This window comes from Anomaloglossus baeobatrachus, chromosome 2, assembly GCF_048569485.1.
Source record: "Anomaloglossus baeobatrachus isolate aAnoBae1 chromosome 2, aAnoBae1.hap1, whole genome shotgun sequence".
NCBI classification, from domain to species: Eukaryota; Metazoa; Chordata; class Amphibia; order Anura; family Aromobatidae; genus Anomaloglossus; species Anomaloglossus baeobatrachus.
The window spans coordinates 563,463,784-563,485,947 of NC_134354.1; the positions used below are offsets into that span (position 1 = coordinate 563,463,784).

The 22,164-nt window shown below is 40.9% G+C and overlaps 1 protein-coding gene across 1 annotated transcript in view; it reads left to right on the forward strand.

The window, feature by feature from the left end:
• Positions 1-22,164, forward strand: part of ITGBL1 (integrin subunit beta like 1) — a 595,662-nt gene that overhangs the window by 26,043 nt on the left and 547,455 nt on the right. Inside the window, exon 2 of the mRNA XM_075334352.1 lies at positions 7,853-8,052. Coding sequence (XP_075190467.1) covers positions 7,853-8,052 — 200 coding nt within the window. The remainder of the gene's footprint in view (positions 1-7,852; positions 8,053-22,164) is intronic.

Consider the following 22,164-nt stretch of genomic DNA (forward strand, 5'->3'; position numbering starts at 1 on the left):
TAACAACACCTAAACAGCTTCAGTTTGTTTTAATTTTTGCCCAGTTTGGCCATTTGGCTTACCTTGGCCAGCCCCTATCTTTTATACTAGCTGATATAGCCCATCCCTGGATTGGCTGGTCTAGACTTTGTAATCTGATTTCTGCAGGGCATTATGGGGAAACTCACGCCTTACACCATTAGCAGCTGTATGTGAAATGTCATTGGGCATTTTATTATTTTACCAATATTCATGAACCATATTATAGAATATTTGCATCGAGTTGCATAACTGATGCAATTTGAAACATACTCATTTGGTATTGGAAGCTTAAGAGTTCCAGACAAGGGTCTTATGCAATGTTTAAACATGGAGGAAACTCTTTCTCCTAATAAAATCCATTCTAATTTATATTAATGTTTTTTTATTCACATTTCTAAGTTATGAGAAAGTCATCATGTAATCAAAACTTCAAGTTATTTTCTCATCTCTTATTGGTTGTAACAGCTTTCTTTCTATTCTATCTTTCATTCTGTAGTAAAACTTTAAATGTACCGTGTTTTACATTTCTAACATTGACCTAGGCAAATTACGGACCGTGGACCATGTCCAGCCCTTTGGCTGTGCCTATCTGTCCCATGGACCAGTAGAGCAAAAAATCTAGAAGCAGTGGGCCGCAGACTGCATAACGTGGCTGCCCTCCCTACCCTCATGTGGATACTGGTGAATATAAACTGGAAGGAAGCCATCAACTGTCTTTCACTATTCAGCCAGTGTGACTTGGTGTCTCAGCGCAGTAGACACCTGCTGTGGAGCCTCAGAGTGCTGAGAAATCATACTGTTATTTGGGGCTGTCGGAGGGTCATATTGTGTTTGGGGCTGTGATGAGTCATTGTTGGGGCCATAATTCTGTATTGGGGCAGTAAGGAATTCTACTGTGTGGGGATGTCATAATGTGTTGAGGACTATGAGGGGTCATACTGTGTGGGGGGGATACCATGGGCGATACTGATTTAAGCAATTATGGAGGCATTATACTGTGTGGGGGATTATACTATGTTGGAAACAGTGACAGTCATCATTTTGTGTTTGGAAGACTGTGGAGGTCATCATTCTTTGTTTGGGGTACTATGGAGCCATCCTTCTGTGTTTGGGGGCTGTGGGGGAAACTATAGTATGTTGTGGGTGCTGTCAGGGCCAGTATGTTGTGTTGTGGGGCTGTGGGGATCATCACTCTGTGTTTGGGGACTGTAAGAGATGATGCTGTATTGGTGGTTCTGTGGGAGCCAACATATTTAGGGCTGTGGGGGCCATCACCTTGTGTTGGATTTCTGTGGGGTCATCATTCTGTGTTTGATGACTATTGGAATCATACTGTGATGAAGGGATCTTAATGTGTGGGGTACTGTGTAGGCAACAATACATTGTGGAGGCCGTGACACTGTGTTGGCAGGCTGTAAATCATCAATCTGTGTATGGGAGGATGAGGGCTGTGTGGTCCAATTCACTGTATGAGGAGTTATGGTCCATCATACAGTACAGTCACATGAAAAAGTTTGGGCACCCCTATTAATGTTAACCTTTTTTCTTTATAACAATTTGGGTTTTTGCAACAGCTATTTCAGTTTCATATATCTAATAAGTGATGGATTGAGTAATATTTATGGATTGAAATGAGGTTTATTGTACTAACAGAAAATGTACAATCCAAATTTATACAAAATTTGACCGGTGCAAAAGTATGGGCATCTCAACATAAAAGTGACATTAATATTTTGTAGATCCTCATTTTGCAAAAATAACAGCCTCTAGTCGCTTCCTGTAGCTTTTAATGAGTTCCTGGATCCTGGATGAAGGTATATTTGACCATTCCTGTTTACAAAAAAATTCCAGTTCAGTTAAGTTTGATGGTCTCCGAGCATGGACAGCACGCTTCAAATTATCCCACAGATTTTCAATGATATTCAGGTCTGGGGACTGGGATGGCCATTCCAGAACATTGTAATTGTTCCTCTGCATGAATGCCTCAGTAGATTTAGAGCGGTGTTTTGGATCATTGTCTTGCTGAAATATCCATCCCCTGCGTAACTTCAACTTCATCACTGATTCTTGCACATTATTGTCAAGAATCTGCTGATACTGAGTTGAATCCATGTGACCCTCAACCCTCAACAAGTGGCCACCTTAAATACCTTTTCTCGTGATTGGATACACCTGCCTATAAAGTTCAAAGCTCAATGAGGTTACAAAACCAATTTAGTGCTTTAGTAAGTCAGTAAAAAGTAGTTAGGAGTGTTCAAATCAAGATATTGATAACGGTGCCCATACTTTTGCATCGGTCAAATTTTGTTTAAATGTGGATTGCACATTTTCTGTTAGTACAATAAACCTTATTTCAATCCAGAAATATTACTCAGTCCATCAGCTATTAGACATATGAAACTGAAATAGCCGTTGCAAAAACCCAAATTGTTATAAAAAAAAGGTTAACATTAATAGGGGTGCCCAAACTTTTTCATATGACTGTATGTGAGGGCTTTCTAGACATAATACTGTTTTGGAGGGAACTGTTGATCATTGCACAAGGGCTGAATAATAAGAGCAGTAAATTTGACTGATTTTATAAAATATAAAAATCAGTAAATTATTTTTCAGTCTCAACTACATTTGATGACTTGCCTGCCGGCACTACTGGGTCAGGTCGAAGTGTCAGCACTTTGTTCAAGTCATCTGATCACACTGTAGGTGTCACTCCCCGGTGCTGCATAGGTGCAAAGAATGTTTGTGGTAAGTGCTCCAATGGAGCTGAAGTAAACATTGATTTATTATGATGAGAGGTTTATGGGCAAAGGAGAAATTTCATGAGAAATTATGGGAAGAATGGTATGAGGAGCAGGAAAGGGAATATGTTTGTGGAGACAAGATGAGAAACTGGGGGAGTTTATGCAGAAACAATATGGGGTTGAGGATCTGTGAGGAGGTAGTGAGCGAGAGGGAAAGAAAAAGGGGGAAATGTGTAAGGAGTCAGTGTAGGAGGGAAATGGGTGTGGAAACATTATGGTGTGTGGGAGTGGTGATGTATGAGAAGACAGTATGGAGAGCGAGAGGAAGAAATATGTGGAGAGACAGTATTGGGGGAAATATATTAGGAGACAGTTATAAGGTAGAAAAATATGAGCGGGTACGGAATAGATACTGGGTAGTGAGGGGAGGGAAAGGAGAGAGGGCAGCATAGGCGAACAGTGTGAGGGCACAGCACAGAGGGAACAGTATGCCGAGGAGGGGGAGTGTGAAAAGTTTAATGACTGAGCAGTATAGGCAGGACACAGTGTGAAGAGGGGGCCCAGTATGGAAAGGAGAGGACAATGTGAAGTACCATAAGGGAGACAGTGTTGGAGATATATTTTGTGCTGGAAGTAAAGTGAAGGGCAATTATTCAGGAGCTCTATGTAGGGCGGATATTTGTATTCCTGAACATTATAATCAAGCTGCTATTTTCAAGGGCACTGTGATGGGATGTGCTGCAGAAAACCAGAAAAGGTGGAAGTCTGCAAAGACAAGCTATAGTTGTGAAAAGTTATCATGGCATCTGGACAAGATGAAAAAGAAAAGAAAGAAAATTACTCCATTCAGAGAAGGACTGACAGGTCTCTGACTATGTGCATGTGGCGCCCTGGACTAGCCAGGTTGTCACAGGTAACACCCCCCCCCACCACCCCCTAGACAGTTACATTAGCCAGACACAAAACCCTTGTTGCCTCCCTCCAGGGTCTGATGTCCACACCAGGTGGGGTGGAGCCAGGCAGTTGGCCCCACCCACCGAGGAGTTCACAGGCCTGGAGGCGGGAAAAGGAGCAGTTTAGTTCAGGAGGTTGAAGTGAGAGGAGTAAAGTGGAGAGTGTCTGGCTTTGTGGCCCAGGCACTGACAACAAGGTTGGCAGACGGTGGTGGCCGTCTGCAGGAGTTGTGGATCAACGCGGAACCGTAGGACCGGGGTCGGGCGGTGGCCCGCCGGTACCTACCGAGGAGCGAAGTGAAACTAGCACACACAGGCAGGGCCATCGGACCCCGACTAGGCTTGGAGCTGCCGTCAACAGTAAAATCCAAGTGTGACAGGAACCCCAGCGGTTTCCTAACTACCCAAGACCCGTTAGAAGGCAACCGTCCGCACCGTGAGCGTATACAGCCACCGCCACAGGCTAGAGACCCAAGGGCCAGCGCCTGCGGTAAAATATGTACAATGCCTTGAAAAACTATTCATACCCCATGAAGTATTCCTACATTTTTTCAAGGTACTACAAACCTAAATGTATTTTATTGGATGTTTATGTGATATACCAACACAAAGTAGCAAGGATTAGTGAAGTGCAAAGGAAATGATCCATGGTTTTCTAAATACTTTAAAAATATAAATCTGAATATTGTGATGTGCATTTGTATCCAGCCTCCTGTAGTCTTAATAAAATCTTGAGTGACCAATTGCCTCTAGAACTCACCTAATTAGTAAATTGAGTCCACCAATGCATAATTTATTTTCAATATAACTCAGCATAACTACATCTAACCTGAGGTCAGATTACCTGCTGTCACAGATGAACGGCTGTGGGAACCTCCATCTGTGACCACAACTAACCTGAGTAACATCACCACTCATCATTGCGGCTCATTCTAGGCCTGAAATACAGCATGCGGTCATGTTGTATGGCCGCACGCTGTCAGTTCAAATGTAGAAGAGCTGGAATCGACGTGGGACCTCATGTGGATTACATTGGACCTGGGTCTTTTGGGGGGTTAATAAAGTGGTGAAAGAGGGTGTTTTTTGTATTTTATTTCAAATAAAGGATTTTTACAGTGTTTGTGTTTATTTCTTTTCACTTACAGATTAGTAATGGGGGGGTCTCATAGGTGCCTCCCATTACTAATCTAGGGCTTAGTGGCAGCTGTGAGCTGTCATTAAACTCTGACTACCCTGATTGCAACTGCACAAGGGCAATCGAGATGAGCTCGGTAAAGTGCTGGGATTGTCGCATCTAATGAATACGGCATTTCTGAACGGCTGCTATTTTTAGGCTGTGTGGGCCCAATAAACATGGGTCTCCCCAGCCTGAGAATACCATCCACCAACTGTTGGGCTTTTTCTTGGCTGGGTATTAAAATTAGGGGGGACCACAAGCCGGTTTTTAAAAATTATTTATTTAAATAATTAACAAAAAAGCCGCATGCGGCTCCTCTTATTTTGTTACACCGCCAAGATAAGCACATGACCGGGGGTTGCAGCCTGTAGCTGTGGGCTTTATCTGTGCTGGTATCAAAATATCGGGGGACCGCACGGCATTATTTTTATTTATTTATTTTACACCAGCATAATAATGCTGTCAGAGAAGATGGAGGCACGGTCTGACTACAGCCAATAAGAGACGCCGGTGGGCGGGAAAAGCAGTGAATATGTATGAGAAGTAGCGTTACAGTGGTGGGGAGACTTGATAAGTATGTCCTGCTTTAACCAATTTGTTTCTTTTCTTTACATTGATTTCCCTGACTAATCACAGCCATACTTGATATAGCTGTGATGGGGCCGGGAGAGGATAGTTTCTGCAAACCGATAATTCCTTAACTAAATGTTTCCTTCTTATCTCCCTACAGAACCAACATACTCTGTAGTGTTTTACAGATTGTAATCCTTCTTTTACAACTTGGTTCACTATCATTCTAACTTGGAATAGATTATCTTTAAACTCTTCAGTTCACACTTTTTTTGTGCAGTGTATGCCAGGTTTTGGAGTAATTTTTAAATGGAATCTGTCAGTAGGATCCACCCTCTTAAGCCGTCTATATGATTAGTGTACGTAAGGTAGAAGAAAGGGTTAACCTGCTCTGCCATATGGGTTGAAGAACATCAGTACATCAGTATGTACGGCAGTAATTTTGATACCTGAAGAATACGTTGTATAGACTCTGAAACACATTGAATAATAAAATTATGAAGATCATTACTCCGGAGTGATTTCTTCAACCCATACGACTGCGCAGTTTAACTCTTTCCTCTACCTTACGTACACTGATCTATTATCTTCTGGGTCTGCATCAGCGAACGTGGGAATCATGTTTTCATGGTAGTTATGACCCTCACAACTCCCCTAGGTGAGTGTTCTCGGTGCTTTTTTATTCTGATCCCACCAGGATAAGACACCATTTGCGCCCTTGTCTCTTCCAGAAACAATTTTTAAGCCATCTATAAGAGCATGTAGCTCATAGGAAGCTGAATAATAGGGTCCCTTCATATCTGTGATCCGATGTTTTATTCCAGAAAATTCCACGTTGATATTTTTGAATCATTTAACAAAGCATTTCGTTTACACCTTACAAATACTTGCTACTTTGTGTTGGTACTAGAAAAGTAGACATGGTCTCTTAAAGACAACATTTGTTGAGAAATATAGTATAGGTATATATGTTTCTAATCCAATTTTCCAAATGTGGTTGTTCCACGACAGTGCTAACCACTTTGCTGCCCATTATTTGATGCTGTCCAGCTACTGATTTATAACATACATTTTTATGTATCGCAATCCCCAATGTTTTTATATTTTCTTTTTGCACATACCTTGTGGGGCTGCGTTCTATGCATATATCAGCATAATAGCTATTTTTTTTGCTTGGAAACAAATGGATACAATGACATTAAGATGAAACAATTCCAGTCGGTTTTCCCCAGAGTATAATTGAACTCCAGTCTGTTCCTATATAGATCAGTTATTTATATGTTTCTGTGCTACTGCCCTTTTATTTTGTAATAAAGGGAAAGCAAATGGTGACCTTATGATTGAGTGTAATGTGAATCCTTTTTCTTTAGAAGACCTCTATTGAGCAGAGAATTAAAGCGAACCTCCACTTTGACATAAAAATGTAGCATTATCAAGACAATGAATAGTAAATTTAATTGCTGCTTTCCTGCATTAAGTAGTCTAAGAAACATTACAGTCATGTTGAGGGAAAGTAAAGAAGCCTGGGGATCGGCAGGTAGATGGCAAGCAATGAAAAGAAGAGCAATAGGTCAATTTACTAATTATTCCATAAATAATGTTACATTTTAAGTTAAAGGGGTTGTCCATTAAGAAGACCCCCCTTCTGATTCCACATATTTCCACCAAGTAAAATAAAAAAGTTCATCCTCTCCTCCCATGCCGCCGCTGTTCCAGCAGTGTTGGTAATCGCATTCCTGGGGCTCACGTGGCATTGTGACGCATGTGAGCCCCAAGTCTAATAAGCATCAGCTTCTCTTTCCCCGCCATCAGACACATGAGCTCACAACAGGAAGTGAGTGGCAGCCGCAGCATTCAAATCCTGTTGAATAATTCATTTGTCTGAAAAAGGATTCACATTTTGTGCTACTGCATAAAACCATATTACTTTCCTGTTTTTTAAGGCATCATAGACGGGCTCCAGTAGAGGTTCTACTTTACTTTGGTGGTATATATCGGCTATCTCTGTTTCTGATTCTTTGTGAATTTGAAACCAGACTGTACAAAAGTATTCTGCCCCTAAAGGCATTATATACTGTACTTCCTGAGCCTGTGAGACTCTATCCTAGGCAGTCACAATACCTTAGTGCTCTGTCATGTAGGCTCCATGCAGATTCAATATACTACATTTATATACTCTTTCTTTCCACTTTATCTGTAACCTCTACCTCCAGTTTGTGGATATATTTAAATCTATGGATCAAGGTCGACAAGGCAGGCTATAGTAGTTACCAATTTGAAACCCATTACTGTTCATATACTCTTTGTTGGTGTGTGGGAAAAAAGCACTATTTGGTGAATAAATGTATATTTCTTTTGTATTATTCACACCTAATGTTATAATATTGCAGATCTTCATCAACCTGCAGACTTTCCCCAGCTTCTTCAGAAAATCGTTGCAGGACTTCAGATGGATTAATATGCAGCGGCAGAGGCAAATGCGACTGCGGGGTGTGCATGTGTGAAGTAAAAGAACCTGGAAAATACTACGGGCCTTTATGCGAGTGCCATGATTGGGTATGTCATAGCTATGATGGACAAGTTTGTGGAGGTAAGCTAACCAACATCTTCATTAGTCAAATGATAATGAACAATTTTCTTGCGCTTAAAAGGGTATTATAGAGTTGTCTGTTGAGCAGCTCAGAGCTCTTTCATCTCCTTACAGTTTCCTTACTTACTGATTTGTAGCAAAGCAGGCACTCCACCTTGAGTGACAGTTCTAGTGAATAGTAGAAGTGTAGTATTAGTAGATCTATAAAACTCATCACAAGTTCTACTATAACACATTCAGGTGTCGGTGATGTGTTCTGGAGTGTACACTGCTATTATTGTATTTACACATAGAGATAACTGGTAATTAGAACAAGCACACAGCACTGAACAGCAAGAGCACAGAGCCAAGATTCGGAGGCCTACTCTGAAACCTGCGGGCTTGTGATTTATAACTGCATGTCTTCAGAAGATGAGAGGATCGTAAAGAAAGTGGGCACCTAACTGATGTATAGAAATCAATGAGCTGGAGGGAGCTGATTGGGATGTTAATCATTAACCCCCTCATGGAATGTAACTATTGCACACTCTAGGCCAGGGCTAGGCAAAGTGCGGCCTATGGATTACATCCGGCCCTCTGGCTGTTCTAGTCTCTCCTGCAGACTGAAACAACCGAAGGGTTCCCCATGCCCTCCGCTGTCCGGCAGCTGTTGCTGTCCACCAGCCTATGTCACTATTATACGCAGGATGCGGATATCGGTGAAAACATATGTGGAGAAGGTGCTGCCATCCCCTTCTTCCACCAATCAGCGTGTGAGACAGCTATGTGGAGGGACAGTGCAGCAGAGTGGTGAAAGAACTGGAGAGAGGGGCTATGTTTGGCTCGTAAAGTATATACAGTGCCTACAAGTAGTATTCAACCCCCTGCAGATTTAGCAGGTTTACACAGTATTTCAGGCACAAAGAACAATGAGCTTCATATGTTTGGATTAATTATCTCTTTTTCCAGCCTTTTCTGACTAATTAAGACCCTCCCCAAACTTGTGAACAGCACTCATACTTGGTCAATATGGGAAAGACAAAGGAGCATTCCAAGGCAATCAGAGACAAGATCGTGGAGGGTCACAAGGCTGGCAAGGGGTACAAAACCCTTTCCAAGGAGTTGGGCCTACCTGTCTCCACTGTTGGGAGCATCATCCGGAAGTGGAAGGCTTATGGAACTACTGTTAGCCTTCCACGGCCTGGGCAGCCTTTGAAAGTTTCCACCCGTGCCGAGGCCAGGCTTGTCCGAAGAGTCAAGGCTAACCCAAGGACAACAAGGAAGGAGCTCCGGGAAGATCTCATGGCAGTGGGGACATTAGTTTCAGTCAATACCATAAGTAACGTACTCCACCGCAATGGTCTCCGTTCCAGACGAGCCCGTAAGGTACCTTTACTTTCAAAGCATCATGTCAAGGCTCGTCTACAGTTTGCTCATGATCACTTGGAGGACTCTGAGACAGACTGGTTCAAGGTTCTCTGGTCTGATGAGACCAAGATCGAGATCTTTGGTGCCAACCACACACGTGACGTTTGGAGACTAGATGGCACTGTATACGACCCCAAGAATACCATCCCTACAGTCAAGCATGGTGGTGGCAGCATCATGCTGTGGGGCTGTTTCTCAGCCAAGGGGCCTGGCCATCTGGTCCGCATCCATGGAAAGATGAATAGCACGGCCTACCTGGAGATTTTGGCCAAGAACCTCCGCTCCTCCATCAAGGATCTTAAGATGGGTCGTCATTTCATCTTCCAACAAGACAACGACCCAAAGCACACAGCCAAAAAAACCAAGGCCTGGTTCAGGAGGGAAAAAATCAAGGAGTTGCAGTGGCCTAGTCAGTCTCCTGACCTTAACCCAATTGAAAACTTGTGGAAGGAGCTCAAGATTAAAGTCCACATGAGACACCCAAAGAACCTAGATAACTTGGAGAAGATCTGCATGGAGGAGTGGGCCAAGATAACTCCAGAGACCTGTGCCGGCGTGATCAGGTCTTATAAAAGACGATTATTAGCTGTAATTGCAAACAAGGGTTATTCCACAAAATATTAAACCTAGGGGTTGAATAATAATTGACCCACACTTTTATGTTGAAAATTTATTAAAATTTAACTGAGCAACATAACTTGTTGGTTTGTAAGATTTATGCATCTGTTAATAAATCCTGCTCTTGTTTGAAGTTTACAGGCTCTAACTTATTTGCATCTTATCAAACCTGCTAAATCTGCAGGGGGTTGAATACTACTTGTAGGCACTGTACGAGGCTAGGAGGGGCTCATGTATATTGAAGGCTATGTAGGGCTCGTATATTGGAGGATATGTGGTGGTTATGAAGTATATAGGTGGCAATTATGGGCTCACTCATGAATACAGGAGTCTCTGTGGGACATAGGGTACTGTATATAGGAGGCTATCTGGGGCTCATGTATATGGAAGGTTATATGGTAGCTCATGATGAATTTAGGAGGCTATGTAGGGGTCATAAAGTATATAGGAGGGTATGAGAGCATCATGTAAATACGCGGCTATGAGGGGCTCATGTAAATAGGAGGCTGTGTGAGGCTCATAATGTTTATAGTAAGCTATGTGGGGGTTCCTAAAATATATGATTCTATATGGGGCTCATGCTGTATATAGGAGGCTATGTATATAGGTGGCTATATGGGGCTCATAAAGTATATAGGAGGCTATTCAGGATCATAATGTGTATAGAAGGCTATGTGGGGCTCATAAAGTACATAGGAGGCTATGTGGGGATTATAATGTATTTAGGAGGCTATGTGATGGCTCATGCTGTATATAGGAGGCTATGTAGGGGCTCATGTTGTATTTAGGAAGCTGTGTGGAGGCTCATACTGTATATAGAGAGATTATGTGGGTTCTCACTGTATATAGAGGGACAATGTGTGTGCTCAAACTGTATATAAGGAGCTATGTGGTTGCTCATAGTGTATATAGGGTTTTGTGTGGGGGCTCATATAGTATATAGGGAGCTATGTGGGGGGCTTGTACTGTATATAGGAATTTATGTGGAAGCTCATAATATATGTAGAGTCAATTTGTGTGTATCAGCTCACCCTGTATAAGCTCACTCCTGGCTTCTCCCTGGAGCACGGAAAGGAGATGCCACAGCCCAATATTGCAAGAAAAAAAGAAAAATCCAGCTCTTCCGGCGAGGAAAGCCACAGTCTATTTTTTAACATCCAGAAACAACGGGTAGCATGACCAGCACTACGTCTTTCAGGTGAAACAATCACCTTTAATCATGATCAATATATAATATATATGTAGAGTGCTGTGTGTGAGCTCATACAGTATATAGGGGAATGTTGGCATACTTAATTCTGCTCAATATTAAATTACAGTGACATGCAAAAGTTTGGGCACTGCTGTTCAAAATTATTGTTATTGTGAACAGTTAAGCAAGTTGAAAATGAAATGATCTCTAAAAGGCATAAAGTTAAAGATGACACATCTCCTTTGTATTTTAGGCAAAGGAAAAAAAAAATCTTTTACATTTTTAAATTACCCAAAAGGTAAATGGGCCAATGCAAACGTTTGGACACCATATATGGTTAGTACCTATTAGCACCCCGTTTGGCAAGTATCACAGTTTGTAAACACTTTTTGTAGCCAGACAAGAGTCTTTCAATTCTTGTTTGAGGGATTTTCACTTATTTTTCCTTGAAAAACCTCTTCTAGTTCTGTGAGATTCCTGGGTTCTCTTGCATGCAATGCTCTTTTGATGTCTAGCCACAGATTTTCAATGATGGTCAGATCAGAGGACTGTGAGGGCCATTGTAAAACCCTCAGCTTGTGTTTTTTGAGGTACTCTATTGTGAATTTTGACATGTGTTTAGGATTATTATCGATTTGTAGAAGCTATCATCTTTTCAACCTGTTTTTTTACAGATGGCGTTATGTTTGCATCAAGAATTTGTTGAAATTTAATTGAATCCATTCTTCCCTCTACCTGTGAAATGTTCCCCGTGCCGTTGGCTGTAACACAACCCCAAAGCATGATTGATCCACCCCCATACTAAATGGTTGGCAATGTGTTTTTTTCCTGAAATTCTGTGCCCTTTTTCTCCACACATACCTTTGATCATTGTGGCCAAAGAGTTCTACTTTAGCTTCATCGGTCCACGAGACTTTTTTCCAAAATGCATCAGGCTAGTTTAGATTTTCTTTTGCATACGTCTGATGCTGAATTTTATGGTGAGGGTGCAAGAGAGGTTTTTGTTTTTAATGACTCTTCAATGAAGACCATATTTGTGCATGTGTCTCTGAACAGTAGAACAATGTACAACTCCAGAGTCTGCTAAATCTTCCTGAAGGTCTTTTGCAGTCATGTGGTGGTTCTGATTTGCCTCTCTTGCAATCCTACAAGCAGCTCTCACAGAAATTTTGCTTGGTCTTCCAGACCTTATCTTGATCTCCACTGTTCCAGTTATCTTAATTACATTTCAAAATGAGGAACTTTACTGTCTTCTTATAGCCTTCTCCTGCTTTGTGGGCTTCCACCATTTTCATTTTCAGAATATTAAGCAGCTGCTTAGAAGAACCCATGGCTGCTGTGTTTTGGCACAAGGTTAGAGGAGGCTTGTTTTTTATAAAGCTGTGAAATTTGCATGACCTGGCCTTTCCTAACAATGACAGTGAACAAGCCATAAACCTAACAGGCTAATTAAGGTCTGAAACCATGATCAAAGTTATCTGCATACACCAATCTCCAAGGGTGTCCAAACGTTTGCATCTGCCTATTTTCCTTTTTGTATTTTTTAAAATGTAAAAGGTGAAAACATTTTTTTTTTGCCTAAAATACAAAGGACATGTGTCATCTTTAACTTTGTGCCTTTTAGAGATCATTTCATCTTCAACTTGATAAAGGAGTATTCCCATTTCTAAGAACCTAGCCTAATATGTAGTATGTTTAATATTAGCCAATACTTCCAATTAGAAATTTAGTATAGCTCTTCTGATTCACTTTGTCACTTACTTCATGTTCAGGGCATTGCAGGTCCTTAGGTATCCATGGTTATGACCATGAGCAATGAACTAACTAATTGGCTGTGACTATATTCGTGGTTGTAATCATGGATACCTAAGGTCCTGCAATAGCCTGAACATGAGGTAAGCGACATAGTGAATCCGAAGAACTATACTACATTTGTAATTGGAGGTATTTGCTAATATTATTTATTATTATTACACCTATTACATATTAGGATAAGATCTTGGAGATGGGAATGCCCTTTAACTGTGCACATTGACAGTAATTTTGATCAGAGGTCCACAAAGTTTTGCATGCCGCTGAATATAATTAATATTAACATAACATAATAATTATATGTTAGTATTAGTATTGAGGAGAATTAATTTCAGCCTATTGGTTCAGCCTTCTACACCTGTCACCGGTCTGTCATGTTGCTCCTTGGGAAAATTAATTGCCCAGCCCTGCTCTAAGCTAAGGTCTGGAGGGCACGATCCACGGAAACAAACTGTCCACTATAAAAGTTAAAAGTTTTCATTGCAGGAGAATGACAGCAGATAGAAAAAGCAAGTCAATTCCAAACTTGCTTATTTTCATGCTAACTAATTTAAACAATTTAAATTAAGAACTTGCGAATGCCCCTCTAATAAGCTGTTGACCAGTCAAAGATACAGAAACTATCTGTTGAACTTATTTACAGATTCTAAATCAACTTTTCTTTTAGAGGCAAAAAAATAATTGCCCAAAGGTTGTGAGATTCCTGTAATTATAATGGACAACTTACCGGTATGTACATGCCACTACAGGTTACAAGTTTGTTATTGTAACAATTGAGATTGAGCCATTAGATGGCTCCAATATGATTAAGAAATTAATATTCCTATCCAGCATTTGATTGGGGTGTTGTTGTATCAGGAATATGACAAAGCGATCTCTGCACTTTACAGATGTTGAAGCCTATCCACATGTAAACTTCATTAAACTGGTTTATTTGTGTTCTTGCTTTGACTTTTTTGTGAAAATGTTGTGATGTTGATAACAAATGTAAAGAATTTCACTTTAAGAGATGTGAATGCAAATATGTTTTAGTCTTTAAGGTGGCAGCTATTTCAGCCATCCCAGAGGGTGGATTTATATACTGAGTGGAAAGAATTCATCTCTTCCCCAAAATAAGGGGGAAGGGAGCCTTAAGCATGCAGACAGAAACTTTTAAGTACTTTCACACTAACGTGTCATTTTCAAAAGCCAAAAACCACAATTAGATCAGCTCCGATGTAAAAGGAATTCCGTTAGGAAAGAAATAAATACTACATTCTGGCCAAGGGCTTGGCATAGTTAAATAGGAGAAAATAGATTTTTAATAGATTCTAAGCCAAATGCGTTTAAAAGGGGCAAATAAGCAATAATTTAACATTATGTATTGTTCATTTTGATATTATTTTTTAAGTCCCTACATTTACTAACACAGTGAATGGACACACGCTCAGCCAGCAATAAATCTACATTTAATAAATAGTATCATATTTTATAGGAACTTGACATCAGATTCATATAGCCTTGACCAATGGCAGGATAAATCAGAGTCTGATCGCACAATTGCAGCCATGTATGTTTTGCTCTAAAACTCTCTGGTGTCCCCGAGTAAACATACTTTGAAAAGACTTGACTCATCCAATGTCTTTAGCTGGCTTCTCCTTGCCTGCTTCAGTTGATTGTATCATTTCTCAATATGTACACCCCTAGGAGAGACCTGTCAATCAACTGAGGTGAGGTGGGGTGGAGGTAGGCCGGCCTGAGATCACAGCATGGTAGTCAACCTTTCCTTAACCCTTACCTGAAATATGATGTACAGTTATATCATATGTTGGGTCACTGGCTTTGATGCAGGCTTGCATGGTGAGAGAACATATTTCCCAACAAATATTGGCTGTTATTTAACCATCATCCGGCTCTAACAGAACGGAGCTGTAACTAACAAATATAGTGAAAACAAATGTCTTGAGGGAAAAATAAATAAATAAATAATAACAAATATATATATATATATATATATATATGTGTACATCTCAATAAATTAGAATAGAATATCATCAAAAAGTTAATTTATGTCAGTAATTCAATCCAAAAAGGGAAACACATATGTTATGTAGCGTCGTTGCAAATAGAGTGATCTATTTTAAGTGTTTATTTCTGTTACTGTTGATGATGATGATGGCTTACAGCCAATGAAAACCCAAAAGTCATTATCTCAGAAAATTACATTAATTACCACAAAACACCTGCAAAGGATTTCTAAGCGTTTAAAATGGTCCCTTAATATGGTTCAGTAGGCTACACAATCTTGGGGAAGACTGCTTACTTGACAGATGTCCAGGAGGCAGTCATTGACACACTCCACAAGGAGGGTAAGCCACAAAAGGTCATTGCTAAAGAAGCTGGCTGTTCACAGAGTGCTGTATTCAAACATATTAATGGGAAGTTGAGTGGAAGGAAAAAGTGTGGTAGAAAAAGGTGCATATATGTACAGTACAGGCCAAAAGTTTGGACACACCTTCTCATTCAAAGAGTTTTCTTTATTTTCATGACTCTGAAAATTGTAAATTCACATTGAGGGCACCAAAACTATGAATTAACACATGTGGAATGAAATACTTAACAAAAAAGTTTGAAACAACTGAAAATATGTCTTATATTCTAGGTTCTTCAAAGTAGCCACCTTTTGCTTTGATTACTGCTTTGCACACTCTTGGCATTCTCTTGATGAGCTTCTAGAGGTAGTCACCAGAAATGGTTTTCACTTCACAGGTGTGCCCTGTCAGGTTAAATAAGTGGGATTTCTTGCCTTATAAATGGGGTTGGGACCATCAGTTGTGTTGTGCAGAAGTCTGGTGGATGCACAGCTGATAGTCCTACTGAATAGACTGTTAGAATTTGTATTATGGCAAGAAAAAAGCAGCTAAGTAAAGAAAAATGAGTGGCCATCATTACTTTAAGAAATGAAGGTCAGTCAGTCCAAAAAATTGGGGAAACTTTGAAAGTGTCCTCAAGTGCAGTGGCAAAACCCATCAAATGCTACAAAGAAACTGGCTCACATGAGGACCGCCCCAGGAAAGGAAGACCAAGAGTCACCTCTGCTGCGGAGGATAAGTTTCTCCGAGTCAACAGCCTCAGAAATCGCAGGTTAATAGCAGCTCAGATTAGAGACCAGGTCAATGCCACACAGAGTTCTAGCAGCAGACACATCTCTAGAAGAACTGTTAAGAGGAGACTTTGTGCAGCAGGCCTTCATGGTAAAATAGCTGCTAGGAAACCACTGCTAAGGACAGGCAACAAGCAGAATTGACTTGTTTGGGCTAAAGAACACAAGGAATGGACATTTGACCAGTGGAAATCTGTGCTTTGGTTTGATGAGTCGAAATTTGAGATCTTTGGATCCAACCATCGTGTCTTTGTGCGACGCAGAAAAGGTGAACGGATGGACTCTACTTGCCTGGTTCCCACCGTGAAGCATGGAGGAGGAGGTGTGATGGTGTGGTGGTGCTTTGCTGGTGACACTGTTGGGGATTTTTTCAAAATTGAAGGCATACTGAACCAGCATGGCTACCACAGCATCTTGCAGCGGCATGCTATTCCATCCGGTTTGCATTTAGTGAACTATCATTTATTTTTCAACAGGACAGTGACCCCAAACACACCTCCAGGCTGTGTAAGGGCTATTTGACTAAGAAAGAAAGTGATGGGGTGCTACGCCAGATGATCTGGCCTCCACAGTTACCAGACCTGAACCCAATCGAGATGGTTTGGGGTGAGTTGGACCGCAAAGTGAAGGCAAAAGGGCCAACAAGTGCTAAGCATCTCTGGGAACTTCTTCAAGACTGTTGGAAGACCATTTCCGGTGACTACCTCTTGAATCTCATCAAGAGAATGCCAAGAGTGGGTAAAGCAGTAATCAAAGCAAAAGGTGGGTACTTTGAAGAACCTAGAATATAAGACATATTATCAGTTGTTTCACACTTTTTTGTTAAGTATTTAATTCCACATGTGTTAATTCATAGTTTTGATGCCTTCAATGTGAATCTACAATTTTCAGAGTCATGAAAATAAAGAAAACTCTTTGAATGAGAAGGTGTGTCCAAACTTTTGGTTTGCACTGTATATATGTTCAAATAACTCCTCTTTTCCACCATTAAAAATAAATAAATAAAAAAACACAACAATCTCCATATATTTGGTATTGCAGCATTTGTAAAGGTCCTAGCTGTCAAAATAAAAATTAATCTGATAATTAAATGATGAAATTAGGAGAAAATAAAAATGACAGGTTTATGTTTTTTGGCAGCTGCAACATTGCAAGAAAATTCAGTAAGAAGCAACCAAAACATTGTATCTACCCCAAAATGACATCACTAAAAACATTAGCTCAAAATAAACAAGCCCTTACACATCCCCATATCCCGAAAATTTAAAAATGGAAAGTATTATGGGTGTCAGAAAATGGCGGCACAGGCAAAATGTATTTTAAAAAAAACAAAATAAAAAACTTTGAACAATATTTCATGACTTAAATAAAAATCAATATATACATGTTTGATTTCTGTGTAATCGTACTTACCTGGAGAATCTTATTGCCTGGTAAGTTTTAGCAAATAGTGAGCATGCAAACCCAAAGCTCATTTTAGATTTTATATAGTGAACATGGTAAATAGAAAACAAAAAATAATTGTGAAATTCCACGTGTTTTCTCAATTTTGATGCACTTGGAATTTTTTTACCCACTTGACAGTGGATCACATGATAAAATGAATGGTGTCATTCAAAAGTACAATTCACCCCACAAAAAACAAGCCCTCACACGGGATTATGTACAGCAAATAAGAAAAGTTATGGCTCTGTGATGAAGGAGGTTGGTTTAATGAAAAAATGTAAATTAGCCACATCATGAAGGGATTAAAGTCTTTGGCCACAGCGTTTCAGAGGAAATCATACCTGGTTGCATTTGTACAGCGAAGCTCTGATACATGCTTACTGTAGTTCGGGCAGCAACAAATGACAATTTCCCTTTAATCAATGATGACCTCAAGACATTATTTTGGGTAGGTGGTACAATACTAGACTTCACAAAATGATTTTGGAACTTTGTGGGAATTCTGTCTTAGTGCACCAGCCTCACTGTATGATTACTGATACCCAAAAAGTAAATGCATTGTGGAGCAAAAGGTTGCAAAACTGTACTTAACCCTGTTATAAGTTATTTACTGTCCCTGGGGCTGTATTTAGGTTTGCCCCACCCTTGGCCTGAATATACCTATGTTAAAAACCCATTGACATTAGCATATTTATGACATTATTCACAAATATTTGAATGATGAAAGTGATATTTGGGCAGTGTTAATGAAGAAGAAAATGAACAATAAAATTATTATTTTATTATTGATCTTCATCTATTGGGCTATCGCCAAAATAATGATTATTGTAGGCTTGCAAACATAACCATACATGAGATATGCATAGCATGTTACATAGCTAAATAGTTAATAAGGTTTAAAAAAGAAATATCTATCAAGTTCATCCGATGTTGATATTTGGTAATGAAATCCAGTTACGCTAGGATCACATCTCCCGTTTTTGACCTTCCGTTTGTCTGTTCTGCTTCTGGGAAGACATGGTATTCATGTTCAGAACTGATCTGTTGCATAACTGATGCAAACAGAAGCAGAAAGGTCCCTTTGATTATTATGGGGTGTGTTTGGGTTCTGTTATGTGTCTGTTTTTAGAATGGGAAAAAAAAATTCAGCATGATACATTTCTTATGTTCTAAAAACTGACACATAATGGAACCCAGATGGAGCCTATAAAAATCAAAGGGCCCATCTGCTTCCATTGTACAATAGATACTTTTTGGACATGAACTCTGTTTCTCTGATTCAAACAGAATCCTTGAACACAAATGTAAATGTAGCTTAACAATACGCCACACAATACATATATTTTGTGTTACACACACTCATTTTAGATAAATATGTAATGTATATTCCACTCATGCAGTAATTAATTCTATAAAGCATACATTGTGAATCAGCTATGGTGAACAGCACACAGGACCTGCACTACACCTCCCAATCTTGTCTCCCCCAACAGAGCTTCTCCTGAAGATACAACAGTGGTAAGAAGCTGTGCCAGTTATAAGTATTCACAATACTTACAGAAGACTGAGATTAGAGGCAGAACCTCTAGAGACCTGTGTCTTGTTCCCCTATCATATCTCAATTTTACTGTGCTCTGGCTCTTTTGCAACATAGACAATGACTAATTGGCTCTTGTTTCATGCTAATTTAGTGGGCATAATTTCCCCAAAATTTCGTTGGAAGTATGACTGTACATGTGATCAGCAGTTTCTAGGATTAGAAAACATACGGTTATGGGAGTGAATATGTGCTGGGGAATAGGAGGATGTGCAATAGCAAGTAGGATCTAGGTGGGTCCTAGGTAGGATCTTCGTGTGAATGATAGCTTGGTTTTATACCACCCAGAGTCAGTTTCAGCATTGTTGATAGGAAGGCTAGTGCAAAGAATCTTTTTTGAAATATACCATTGCGTGAATAAAGTGGAAGGATAGTTGGCACTCCACCCAGAGGCCTGTTAGAAAGTGAATCCCATGTGTACTGCCACAAGATGAAAAATATTGGCTTCCCTGAAAAGAGAGGAGGAAATAGTTCCCCATTGTGAGAGAGTTGCGGAAGTGAGAGAATTGTGTTAGTCTTAACAGCTGAGCAACATAGAATGAGAGCCAATAAAGAACAGAGTTGAAGTAGAGCCATCATTGCGTGAAGATTAACCACACCTGAGAGAGTCTTGACAGAGAACTTTTGAAACTATAAGTGAGGTGTTTACTACCGTGGTACTACTACTGTAGGCCAGGGATGGTGTGGATGCAGGACCAAAAATGGTACTAGAGTACTAGAGTGATGGGCCCAAATCAGAGGAGCATTAGTTAGTGGAGACACACTGACCTATCCTAGAGCACCCCCACAGACTGGGGTGAAAGGCAAGGAATATGCCGAAAAGGCATATCATGAAGGCCATGCATGGTCCACTAGATGAACTGCAATAGGCCAAATTAGAAACTTGGGTAGTATTGTGGTATAAACAATAGCGAGGGTGTGTATTCATCTACTTTCCTGATATGGAGATCAAATATATGGTCATATCTCTCTAAAAACATGGAGATGATGTATGAGGAGGTTGAGTTTACCCAATTAATGGGACCAAGAGGGAACTCAGCTACCACATTGACTTTACTGAGCAGCTTTATGACATAAAATGCCCCAGAGAATCCCATACTAGATGGCATCTACCAAGTTCATTGGCAAAGTTGGAAGATGGAGGGAGCTCCTCAAATGCCAGAGCCAGTACTGGCTGCTGATGCATCAGTTGACCTGCCTGTCAGCGAGCAGTGAGCTCCATGAGAACTCAAGGCACCCACCTGGAGCCTTAGTGGGGTAGGTCCAACCCAGTTTCCTTATCTATTCTACATGGGAGCTGCCACATGGGAAAGTGGGGCACAAAAATCCTTGTCCGATTTGACTGTTCTCCAGAAAAGAGATCAAAGCTTCTGTACCAGCTTGCCACAACGAGCCCACACTTTTAATCTAGAGTAATGCCATTCATTTTAAAGTTGATAAAACATAGAAGGATTGAAAAACTGTGCTTCCACTAACCCTTTCAAGTTAGTGATTTTCCCTGTTTTTTTTTTGCATTTTTCCTGTCTTCTACTCAGTTGCATGATGATTAGCATAAAACAATATAATACTAACTTATTAGGTATTATATTTCACATTTTTTTTCTTGTCGCAACCATGGCCTAAACATGTATTTCCTAAAATGCAGGAATTTGCAGCTGTAGACTGCATATTAAACTGATCACGACCAAGAATGTATATATACATGTCCTTCGCCATGTCTATCCCTTTAATGCGGGCTCACCTGATCAGCAGACATGTGCAGCTAATAGGCACGGGTGTATCATCACTGTCATGACATGCTTCCTGTGAATGCTGGAAGAATGCCAACACTCACAGGAGATCAGCATTTCTGCTGATCAAAGCGGTACTGAAACATCACTGATCAGCAGAAGCGATTGATAGTACAGGCATAAAGTCTGCAAAGGGTACTTGTAAAATCAATAACAAATAGTTTTAAGAATATGAAAAAAGCCCAAAAAACTGAAAGCTCAAATCAACCCCATTGAAAATAAAACAATTAAAAATATACAAAAATACACATCTATTAAAATATAAAATCAATTAATCTGATCAGTAAAAGGCAAAGTGAAAAAAAACAAAAAAACACCAGAGTTACCATATTATACGTTTTATAAGACGCATCCCAAATTTAAAGATAAAAAAAGGTAAAAAAAAAATACTCCGGTGTTGTCTTACCAGAGGAGGGTGGCAGCGGTGGTGGAGTGCGGTCATAGGAGGCAGGAGCGGTGTTGGTGGGGTCTTTTCTGGCAGCAGTGGGGTCTGTGCTGGCAGCGGTGGGGGTCTGTGCTGGCAGCGGTGGGGGTCTGTGCTGGCAGCGGTGGGTCTGAGCTGGCAGCATTGGGTCTGTGCTGGCAGTGGAAGCTGTGCCTGCAGCGGAAGCTGCGGTGGCTCTGTGGAGCAGACTGGTACGGTGGGTGTCCCAGATGCTCTGATGGCAGTCTGGGCTTCAAAGAAATGGCACCCGGAGCGGCATGTGCGCAGCTGGAGCTCTCAGCCGAGAGCTCCATTTGCGAACCCGCTGACTCCGAGCGCCATCATTTGAAGCCAGAGCATCTGGGACTCCCACACAGCCACTGCAGCTTCCACTGCCAGCACAGCCACCGCAGCCCACATGCCAGCCATACAGAGAGGCAGCCAGCCACTCACACAGTGAGGCAGCCAGGCGGCCAACCACACGGAGAGGCAGTCATCCGGCTGCCTGCACAGAGAGGAAGCCAGCTGGCCAGCCACCTGCACAGAGAGGTAGCCAGCCTGCCAACCAAAATCACAGAGCGACCGCCAGCCTGCCAGCCACCCGCACAGAGAGGTAGCCAGCTGGCCGGCCATTCACACAGAGAGGCAGCCAGCTGCCCGCACAGAGAGGTACCCGGATACCCG